The sequence below is a fragment of the Ranitomeya imitator genome, chromosome 3, assembly GCF_032444005.1.
Source record: "Ranitomeya imitator isolate aRanImi1 chromosome 3, aRanImi1.pri, whole genome shotgun sequence".
Taxonomy (NCBI): domain Eukaryota; kingdom Metazoa; phylum Chordata; class Amphibia; order Anura; family Dendrobatidae; genus Ranitomeya; species Ranitomeya imitator.
The window spans coordinates 725,233,142-725,245,409 of NC_091284.1; the positions used below are offsets into that span (position 1 = coordinate 725,233,142).

General features: G+C 44.7%; 1 protein-coding gene across 1 annotated transcript in view; it reads left to right on the forward strand.

The window, feature by feature from the left end:
• Positions 1-12,268, forward strand: part of MAP3K12 (mitogen-activated protein kinase kinase kinase 12) — a 249,343-nt gene that overhangs the window by 221,880 nt on the left and 15,195 nt on the right. Inside the window, exon 13 of the mRNA XM_069758747.1 lies at positions 11,370-11,643. Within this exon, the coding sequence (XP_069614848.1) occupies positions 11,370-11,643 (274 nt within the window). The remainder of the gene's footprint in view (positions 1-11,369; positions 11,644-12,268) is intronic.

Below are 12,268 nucleotides of genomic sequence, written 5' to 3' on the forward strand. Positions count from 1 at the left end.
CGTAAGGTTGATGCAGAAGAGATTAGGTTGAGTTGTACTTCTGGGGTTTTATACCGGTGTAGAGGACCATAAGGTCACTGTGCAAGGCATGCAGCGAGCTTCTCAGTGTGCTTCCATTCCTCAACAAGGGAACAAAAACCTCAGATCACGGAATCACAACTCTTCCTATCCTCTACTTCTGCCACAACTGTTTACCTAAGTGTTTTTATACCCGAAACATTGCTACTGCACTCTCACATTCGACTGAATAATCACAAGTGGAGTCAACTTTTGGACTTCATGAATACAGAGTATTTTTGATGTATATTCGGTAGTGTGTTGTTCTTACAAATCATTTTTGTATTATTATTATTATAGTGTCATTTATTCCATGGCACTTTACATGTGAGGAGGGGTATAAATAATAAAAACAAGTACAGTAATCTTAATCAATACAAGTTACGACTGGTACAGGAGGAGAGAGGACCCTGCCCGCGAAGGCTCACAATCTACAAGGGATGGGTGAGGATACAATAGGTGAGGGGAGAGCTGGTAGTGCAACGGTTTGGTGGATCGGTGGTTACTTTGATCCCTGGATGAGCATGAGTGGTCTGCTCAGAATGATTATGCATCCAGCACCAACATTGCATCCCATGAGTGTCCTGCCTACAAATTTCTCCCTCTGGAGAAATATCTAATATATAAAGCTGAATGTGTGTGTGTATGTGTGTGTGTGTGTGTGTGTATGTATGTATGTATGTATGTCCGGGATTGGCATCTGCACCGTCGCAGCTACAGCCACAAAATTTTGCACAGTCACACGTCTGGACCCCGAGAGCGTCATAGGCTATGTTGTGAGGTGAAATTTTAACCCCGTGCTTTCCAATTCACCAAACAATTTGCCCCTATCTACATAATGGGGAAAAAGTGAAAGGAAAAGTGTTGAAGGCGTCGCAGCTACAGCCACAAAATTTTGCACAGTCACACGTCTGGACCCCGGGAGCGTCATAGGCTATGTTGTGAGGTGAAATTTTAACCCCGCGCTTTCCAATTCACCAAACAATTTTGCCCCTATCTAGGTAATGGGAAAAAATGAAAGGAAAAGTGTAGGAGGCAAATTGACAGCTGCCAGATGTGAACAAGGGGGACTTAAAGAATGAGAGCGATGGCGCCAAAGAGTATATACCGTATAGTTGCTAAGGTGGGGCCCCGACATGGGACACTCACCACACACGGGGATATGAACACACACACAAAATGCGCCACACACAACCACGTGCTTGAACACATATTACCCTCAGCACACATTTCACCACACATACACCAACCTCTCCACATAAAAGTCGAAACACAAAAGTCGCCGCTCAAAACTCACCACGCGCAGAACTTGCCACATGCAAAAACTAGGCTCTTGCAAAACTCGCCACAAGTGCAAAACTCACCTCATGGAAAACTCGCCACGCGCAAAACTTGCACACGTGGAAAAATTGCCACATGCACAAAAGTTGCAACACATGCAAAAGTTGCCTCACACAAAACTTGCACATACTCAAAAGGCACCACAAATAAAACTCGCCACGCGCAAAACTCGCCATGCGCAAAACTTGCTGCACACAACTTGCTACACTAACCTGTCACATGCAACTCGACACACAAAAAGTTGCTACACGCATGTTGCCACACAAAACTCATCTCACAAAAGTCGCTACATGCATGTCGCCACATGCAACTCAACACACACAACTTGACAAACGAAACTCGCCCTAAAACACACACAAGTCTGGTATTATCCTTCAAAAATAAAAATCTGATTAATAAGCAGACAAACTACAACAAATGTACCATATAGGAAATACGGCAGCTGTCAGTCACATGACCTGTCTATTATGTGTATGTGTGAGCTAATATATACTGCCAGGGGGAGGGCTTCCTGTTGGCTGGGGATTTATCAGGCTGCCAATTTAGCTTACAAATACTGAGGTAAAAATACTGAGCAAATAACGTGTGAACGAGGTCTAATACAGGAGGAGATGACACACAGGTATATACTATATACAGGGGAGATGACACACAGATATATACTATATACAGGAGAGATGACACACAGATATATACTATATAGAGGAGGAGATGACATACAGGTACATATATATATACAGGAGGACATGACATACAGGTATATACTATGTACAGGAGGAGATGACACACAGGTATATACTATATACAGGAGCAGATGACCTACAGGTATATACTATATACAGGAGGAGATGACATACAGGTATATGCTATATATAGAAGATGACATGCAGGTATATACTATATACAGGAGGAGATGACACACAGATATATACTATGTACAGGGGAGATGACACACAGGTATATACTATATACAGGAGGAGATGACATACAGGTATATACTATATATAGAAGGAGATGACATTCAGGTATATACTATATATAGGGGAGATGACACACAGCAGGTATATACTATATACAGGGGAGATGACATACAGGTATATACTATATACAGGAGATGACATACAGATGTATACTATATATAAGGGAGATGACAAACATGTATATACTGAGGTGATGAGGTGAAAATGAGAGGTGTGAGGTGAAAATGAAAAGGTGTGTGTTCTGTCCTCACTAAATGAGACAGGCCCACGTAGCTATACAGTCAGCTAAACCGCTATACCGGGTCCAATAAGGAGACTGTGGTTGAGTCTGTGCTTTATTAAACGTAGTGGTATATTGATGCGGTGAAACTGTGAACAATGATATACATAGAATCAGTGCATGGCATAGAACAGATACATAATACACATGATATACATTATGCATAACATTTAGAAAGCTAGTGACTAAACTGGGAGTACAACTGGTTAAACTAAGCTAATATAGAGCAGGAATATCTATATGAAGCATAAAGACATACCGGCAATGCAATCGCAAGGGGGATGAAGTGAAGCGTCTTTCCTTGAAGGCAAACTGAAGAAAGTGAAAGGAAAAATGGAGGGAAATGGAGGCTGAGCTACCATAATGCATTGCAAAGGAGGAGGAGAATCAGACATGGATAATACAAAAACAAGATTGAACTGCCAACATAACTCTGACCGCTAGAGGGAGCCAAAGCATCACAGATGAATAAAGGCATGAATATATCAATACTGTATACTGAGGAAACTGCAATTATGCAAGCAAATAATCAGGGTAACAATATTAGATGGCGGAGACAGAACACTCCCCGTTTGGCATCAACGGATGTCACTACTCCTTTCTTCCGAAGGCAACAATAGGACCAGTTCAGATACCGGTCTGGAAAATGTCTTAGGTTCATTCCCTTTGGTCATCCTTAGCTCAACTTTGCGGACGTTGCCGTCCTTGCTCGGGAACGTTGCGGTAACTAGACCAAGTGGCCACTGGTTCCGGTGAATCTGACAGTCTTTCACAAGAACAAGGTCACCTATGTTCAGATTAGGTTTAGTAGATTGCCACTTCGTCCGTGGCTGCAGGGTAGACAAATATTGTTTGCGCCACCTGTCCCAGAAAGTATTTGCAAGACTTTGTACCTGTCTCCATTGGCGCTTGTAGAGGTCCTTCGCGTCGAATCCTCCTGGAGGAGCACTGGACAGTCCTGTTTTCTGGGTAAGTAGAGTAGCTGGAGTCAATAACAAGGGCTCCTCCGGGTCGTTAGGAACTGGAACTAGGGGTCTTGCATTGATTATTGTTGCAGCTTCAGCCATGAAGGTGATTAGGCTTTCGTGAGTGAGCCTTGCTGCTCCTTTACATTTTTCCACGTCACGAGTTCTGGTGGTCCTGAATGAGCGAGCTATATGTGTCAGGCAGGTAATGGCTCGAGTAAGTGACTTCCAACTTGAGAATCTGTCGAACCTGCAAGATCCAAGCTGGATAACAGAGGTCATTGTATGTAGTGTAGACACCTGAGGGCGGATTTCAGCATCTGAGTCCTCTCCTACTAGTTCGAAGGTGTCTGGAAAACATTCCTGAATGTACAATAGTTTTGGTCCAGAGAGCCACGTTGTGCTTCCTAGTCGACTTGCGTCAACTGCTCTAGTTGCATGATCTGCGGGATTCTGGTCTGTGGGTATGTAATGCCACTGCTGTGGGTGAACTGATCTCCTGATTCGTAGCACTCTGTTATTGACATAAACGTAGAATCGCCTGGTTTCGTTGTGGATATATCCCAGGACTACTTTGCTGTCTGAGTAGAACTTGGCTTGTGTCAGGTCGATATCCGTTTCGGATGCGATGAACTCCGCTAACTCAACGGCTAAGACTGCGGCACAAAGCTCTAACCTGGGTATAGTGTGCTCTGGTTGTGGTGCGAGTTTGGCCTTTCCCATGACGAAACCAATGTGGCACTGACATTTGGAGTCTACAGTTTTGAGGTAGGCAACAGCGGCAATTGCTTTGACAGAAGCATCTGCAAATACGTACAGTCTTTGGCTCTGTATCTCAGTAGATGGCACAGGGGTGTATGGTCTTGGCATATGCAAGTTGGAGAGTGCCGCTAACGAGTTCTTCCACTCTTCCCACTGGATCCTCTTATCAGGTGGCAGAGGTGCATCCCAGTCAGATGTTTCCCTAGTTAAGTCTCTTAGTAGGGCCTTGCCTTGTATAGTAACAGGAGCTGCGAAACCCAAGGGGTCGTACAGACTGTTGATGGTAGACAGGACGCCTCTACGTGTGAAAGGCCTTTCTTCCTGGCTGACCTGAAAGGTGAAAGTGTCTGATTGTAGATTCCAGAGAAGCCCGAGGCTGCGTTGCATTGGTGCGGGGTCTGACCCCAGGTCCAGGTCTATGAGACCATTACATAGGTCTTGAGAAGGGAACGCTTCCATGAGTTCTTGGCTGTTTGAGGCTATTTTATGAAGCCTAAGGTTCGAGTAGGCAAGCATGTCCTGAGCTCTCCTGAGAAGACTGATGGCAGTCTCATTTGAAGGCATGGCTTTTAGACAGTCGTCGACATAAAAGTCCTTTTCTATGAATTGTCTGACATCTGCTCCGTATTCTGGTTCTCCTTCCTGAGCTGACCTTTTGAGTCCGTAAATGGCGACTGCAGGTGAAGGACTGTTGCCAAAGATGTGCACTCTCATGCGATACTCTGTGACTTCTTTAGTAGGATCATTGTCTCTGTACCAGAAGAATCTTAGGAAGTTCCTGTCTCTCTCTCTCACAAGGAAACAATGGAACATTTGCTGGATGTCAGCGATGAAGGCAATGGAATCCTTACGGAAGCGCATAAGTACACCCAGTAGTTTGTTATTGAGGTCTGGTCCTGTCAGCAGAACGTCATTCAGGGAGACATCATTAAATTTAGCACTGGAATCAAACACGACTCTGATCTGGCCTGGTTTCTTAGGGTGGTATACTCCGAACATGGGTAGGAACCAGCATTCTTCGGAGTCTTTGAGAGTGGGAGCTAGTTCTGCGTGACGGTTTTCAAAAATCTTTGACATGAAGGAGAAAAAGTGATCTTTCATCTCTGGTTTATTTTGCAGATTACGAATGAGAGAGGAGAAACGTTGTAATGCCTGATTTCTGTTGTTCGGTAGACGTGGTCTGTGGGTTTTGAAGGGAAGAGGTGCGACCCAGCTGTTGGTCTCATCTTTAACGAGTCCCTTGTCCATTACCTCTAAGAACAACTTGTCCTCTACCGACATTGCCACTTGGTTGTCCTGCTTAGTTCTCTGGAAGACTGTGCCCCCTAACTGATCCTCATAGCTTCCCGACACTATACTGCTGTCGTGAGTAAAGTCTATTAAATGATCAGGTAGTTGGATGCTGTGTGGCAGTTCCCTGACATGGAACTCATTGTTACAAGGTTGAAACAGAGATGGACGTCCTTTCTCCAATGTATTTGTCAGCATGCTTGTCACAGAAGATGGGGCGTGCATGCGTCCCAAGCATACGTTGCCAATTATGACCCATCCTAGGTCTAGCCTTTGGGCATAGGGAGCATTGTGGAGTCCGTTGATATGACGTCTCACTTTATGAACCTGTAGGATATCTCTCCCCAACAGCAGAATTATCTGGGCCTGATGGTCGAGTTCCGGTATGAGGTGTGCTATTTGTTTTAAGTGAGCGTGATGGATTGCTACATCTGGCGTAGGGATTTCAGATCTGTTGTCTGGGATCTGGTTACATTCGATGATCGTAGGTAGTGGTAGGCAGAATTGTCCGTCTAAAGACTCGATCTGGTAGTCAGTAGCTTTCCTGCCTGCTGTTGTCACAGTACCTGCACACGTCTTTAAGGAGTAGGGAGTGCTTGGCCCTTTGATGTTGAATAGGTCAAAGAACGTTGATCTAGCCAAGGATCGATTACTTTGGTCATCTAAGATAGCATACAGTCTTACAGCTTGGTCTCTATGGCCCTTCGGGTATACTTTGACGAGGCATATTTTTGAACAGGACCTACTGTCTATTGTCCCTTTGCAGACCTCGGTGCATTGTGAAGTGATCTCTGGCGTAGCTGTATCAGTGTTCCTTTCCTCCCCGCCATGCTCACTGTCAGCTGGCGTGTTTTGTGTACTCCATGGAGCTGGGCCAGGGTGTAGAGCGGTGTTATGATCTGTGGTGCCACATTCTGTGCATTTTACACTGACCTTGCAATCCTTGGCGAGATGAGCTGTGGACGAGCAGCACTTGTAGCAGATACCGTTTTCTTTCAGGAAGCTTCTGCGATCTGGCATAGATTTTCCTCTGAAGGCTCTGCATTTCAGGAGAGGATGAGGCTTCTGATGAAGTGGGCACTGCTTGTCAGGGTCCTGCACCTTTGTCTCTGATTGGGAGCAGCCAGCAGACCTGTAATTAGAACCTGGAGAAGAAACATAAGTCTTGTGTACTTCCACAGATGTTCTGCGTGGATTTGCAGGTGGTGACGGTGTGGCATATGGTATTGCAAAGTCAAAGCTGGGATCGTTTCTAATTCTTGCTTGTTGGTGTATGAAGTCAACAAAAACGGAGAAGGGAGGGAATGGAACGCTGTGTTTGTATTTGTACGTGGAACCATGTGTAAGCCACCTCTCCTGTAGATTGTAGGGCAACTTCTGGACTATAGGGTTAACACCTCTGGTTGAGTCGAGAAATGCAAGTCCCTGTAGGTCGTCCTCGTATTTGGCAACTTGGACTTCCTTTAGCAAGTCGCTTAGCTCTCTAAGTTTCTGGAGACCTTTGTTAGATATTTTAGGAAAGTCATCGATTCTTTTGAACAAGGCTCTTTCTATTACTTCTGCTGAGCCGTAACACTCATCCAGCCTTTTCCAGATCTCTTTGAGGCCAGTCTCAGGGCGGTTTATATTAATGTCTCTGATCCTTACTGCGTGTTTGACTGACTCTTCTCCCAGGTATTTGACTAACAGGTCTATCTCTTCCCTGTGTTGTAGCCCCAAGTCTCTAATGACATTTTGGAAGGAAGCTTTCCAAGCTCTGTAACCTTCAGCTCGGTCAGTGAATTTCATGAGTCCCTTGGCAACCAGTTCACGTCGTGTGAAGAACTTGGCAAATTCTGTCGTGAACCGGTTGTCAGCAGAGTATACTGGTGATGGGTCGCCCTGATAGTGATGTGAGGTGCGTTCGTACCTGTTAGTGTCCTCATGGTGGCGCCAGCCGGTGTCGTATTGCTTCGGCCTGATGTACGGTGCGTCAGCAGGGTGATCCACGTTGGTTACCTGATGAGGGGCAAGGTAGTCATTAGCAGAGTTGTTTTGCCTCACATTTTCGAGTTTGTTTCTGTCCTGAGCCTCGTGACGACTCTCGCTCACTTCGCTGGAGGTGTCGTATTCTGGTTTTGGTACTGGTTCAGGGTTATAGTTTGGATCAGGAAGGTCATTAACATACTGAGATGTGCGTTGTGGTGAGTCTTGCAGTGGAAACTCCAGACTCGACGTACTGCTTTGGCTATGCAGCTTGGGATTTTGCGCGGCTTCTAGCGATTCTGCTTCGGCGAGGGCTGCGGCAGCTTCCCTTTTTGCTGCTAGGCTTTCTAAGGCGGCATCCACACGTGCCTTCTCTAACTGCGTTCTTCTCTCTTGGTCGGCTCTCTCTAAGCGTGACCTTCTCTCTTGCTCGTCTCTCTCTAAGAGTGACCTTCTCTCTTCGTCATCTAGGCGTGCTTTTTCTAATTTAAGTTGCATCTCTTGGTCAGCAAAGCTCACTCGTATTTTGGCGGCTTCAGCATTTGCGCGGGCAATGGCGACCGCGCTGCTGATGGATGTTGTCTTTGAGGAGACGGAAGTAACAGATCTTGTCCTATGTGATTTGTGAGACATGGTGTCTTGGGAGAGTGCTTGGCTGTGCAGAGATTGCTGTAGCTGTATTTAGTCTCTGAGTAGCCGGTGACTTGAATCCCACTAGTTGGATGGCTGCCGTTTCACTGTTCTGTCCTCACTAAATGAGACAGGCCCACGTAGCTATACAGTCAGCTAAACCGCTATACCGGGTCCAATAAGGAGACTGTGGTTGAGTCTGTGCTTTATTAAACGTAGTGATATATTGATGCGGTGAAACTGTGAACAATGATATACATAGAATCAGTGCATGGCATAGAACAGATACATAATACACATGATATACATTATGCATAACATTTAGAAAGCTAGTGACTAAACTGGGAGTACAACTGGTTAAACTAAGCTAATATAGAGCAGGAATATCTATATGAAGCATAAAGACATACCGGCAATGCAATCGCAAGGGGGATGAAGTGAAGCGTCTTTCCTTGAAGGCAAACTGAAGAAAGTGAAAGGAAAAATGGAGGGAAATGGAGGCTGAGCTACCATAATGCATTGCAAAGGAGGAGGAGAATCAGACATGGATAATACAAAAACAAGATTGAACTGCCAACATAACTCTGACCGCTAGAGGGAGCCAAAGCATCACAGATGAATAAAGGCATGAATATATCAATACTGTATACTGAGGAAACTGCAATTATGCAAGCAAATAATCAGGGTAACAATATTAGATGGCGGAGACAGAACAGTGTGAGTGCAAAATGAGAGGAGTGAGGAAAAATAGTGGAGTGATCAGAAAATGACAGATGTGAGGTTGAAATGACAAGTGTTAGGGGGGAATGAGAGGAGTGAGGGAGAAAATGAGAGGTGTGAGGGAGAAAATGAGAGATGTGAGGGGGAAAATGAAAGATGTGATTGGGAAAATGAGAGGCGTGATGGGAAAATAAGAGAAGTGAGGTGCTATAACTAACCACAGTTATTTACTATGTCCAGGCAACGCCGGGCTCTTCAGCTAGTAATCTAATAAAATTTTTGAAAGAGCTCCACATTAAGAAAATAATTTTACGTGTTATATTGGATCCGAAAATAAAACTAATGAATATTTTTAATATTAGTTTAACAAAGGATATCATACCAAAAATGATCACCAAGTAGAAATGCAAAAGTAACAAAAGTAAAGAAGGGGCAACTCCTAAATATTATAAACCTACAGAGAACAACTGAGTTAAATGCCCCACTAAAGTCGATATATGTACTTAAATGACTAGCTAAATAGGCTAGACGACACTAGATAAAGATATATCAAAAAAAGTTCTTTATTAAATACAAAATTAGCAGAGACATGTAAAATACATAAAAAGTTACTCTAGGTGAGTTGGTGAGGTGACAAAACAAGGGCAGGAGTGCTGAGCATCAGATTAAACTGTCTTGGTATGCACAAAAGGGCACTCTGATTAAAAAGGAGGAATCATGCTAACTCCAATAGCTAATCAGATCAGAAAGTATACGGGAAAATTCCCAGTGGACATATCCTAATGTTAGTGATTAGCCACTATAAAGGTACCGTTACACTAAACGATTTACCAACGATCACGACCAGCGATACGACCTGGCCGTGATTGTTGGTAAGTCGTTGTGTGGTCTCTGGGGAGCTGTCACACAGACAGCTGTCCAGCGACCAACGATGCTGAAGTCTCCGGGTAACCAGGGTAAACATTGGGTTACTAAGCGCAGGGCTGCGCTTAGTAACCCGATGTTTACCCTGGTTACCATTGTAAATGTAAAAAAAAAAAACACTACATACTTACATTCCGGTGTCTGTCACGTCCCCTGGCGTCAGCTTGCCTGCACTGTGTAAGCGCCAGCCGTAAAGCAGAGCGGTGACGTCACCGCTGTGCTCGGCTTTACGACGGCAAGCGCTGACAGTGCAGGGAAGCTGACGCCGGGGGACGCGACAGACACCGGAATGTAAGTATGTACTGTTTTTTTTTTTTACATTTACAATGGTAACCAGGGTAAACATCGGGTTACTAAGTGCGGCGCCCTGCGCTTAGTAACCCGATATTTACCCTGGTTACCAGTGAACACATCGCTGGATCGGCGTCACACACGCCGATCCAGCGATGACAGCGGGTGATCAGCGACCAAATAAAGGTCCTGATCATTCGCAGTGACCAATGATCACCCAGCAGGGGCCTGATCGTTGGTCGCTGTCACGCATAACGATTTCGTTAACGATATTGTTGCTACGTCACAAAAAGCAACGATATCGTTAACGAAATCGTTATGTGTGACGGTACCTTAAGGCATGAACCCAAACAGTCCTGATGTAAATATACTAATTATACTAAAGTGCCACAAATAGTGCTCCCAGTAAAAAGTGCTTACCCATGTGGGGACTCAGTACCTTCCTGCCGTCACCTCAACACACGTTTCGCGTGGTGGGCTTCCTCAGGGGGTGATGTGGAATATTTTTAATATTGTCTGAAACTAATAGTTAAAGAGGTTGTCAACAACTTAGACAACCCATTCTCAATCCCTATGTTTCCTGCCAGAAAAATAATAACACTTATACTCAACTCCGGTGCGGGAGGACAGGCCGTATCTGCACCAGTTCGTTCCAATCCGTGTTGCCAATCAGTGATGGCCTCACTCTCTTCTGCTATAGACATAATTGACATTCAGAAGAGTTAGAGAGCAGCCAAAGCTTTCACTTTCTCTGGATGTCTGATTTGTCTGAAGGAGAGGAGTGTGTAGCCAGCACCGACTGGTCACAGGGATCACATGACATAATGCCACACAAGCCCCGGGAGAGCCGGTGTGAAACCACTGGAACATTTTACTGGGTGGCAACTGGGATTGAGAAAGGGTTGTCAGAGTACTGGACAACCCCTTTATTGGCCTATCCATCAGATGCAGGAGTGCCTTATTGTTTATATGTACACATTGTCTATCTTATAGGAACGGTTGTATCTGGTACTGCAGCTCAGGACAAAAGATGTTCTGAGCTGCAAAACCCTAGCACCCCCACAGATCATGCCATGATGGCCCAATAAATAGAGAAGTCCTGGACAATCCCTTTAATTTCACCTCCATTAAACTGTCATTGATGGTATATTGTCTTCTGTGCAGGTGGCAGACAGAGATGTCTCAACATCAATCCCCCAGCTCGGAAAACTTATCAGATGGTGAAGAAGGCAACACCACAGATCTCTCCCACAGCGTCACTCCAGATGTGCTCAGCACCAATACAGATGAACGCCCTGATGAGCGCTCCGAAGATCTTGTTTCTCAAAGCTCAGAACCTCCGCTGGACCTTCTCACCCAGTCTGATGGGCTCTCTGAGAAAGAAGCCATTGTCCAGAAGGTGAAAACTCAGCTCAGCAATGAACAAACCGCAGGAGAAGTGAGATATGAACTTGTTAATTTGTGCACATATCCATACAGACAGTAACAAACTCCTTCCACCTCCTATTGAGGGTCTGGCCACGGAAGAGGAGGCAAAATCTGGAGAAACTTTTTAAATGTGAACATAGTTATAGTTGCTGTTAAACAGGGCTATAGTTTAACCCATCTGATACTCTTTTTGTCAGAGATGTGAGGAAATTGCTTATCTTTTTTTGCATGCAGTTCTGGGCAAACGTTTTGGGCAGGTATGGAAAAAGTACTGCAAAGTAAGAATACTTTAAAAAATCGATTTGCTAAAGTCAACCTTTCGTCAGGTCAACAGTGGCCAGTTTTTGCCAATATTTAATTCCTGCTGCTCCCTTGAGTATTCTGTTTTTTTTATGGTTTTCACATCCGCCATATGGTTCCTGAGCTATGGGCCTTTTTATTTAGTGATCATTTTTCTAGTCTTTGCTACTGGGGTGTAGCTCACAGGGTAATAATGCAGAGCAGACTAATGACATATCCCCAGAGAATACTGTGAGACATGTCCCCTTGCTAAAGACCAGAAAAATGAACACTGAATAAAAAGTCCCATATCTCTGGAACCATGCAGGAAAATAAAAAAATAAAAGAAAAAAACA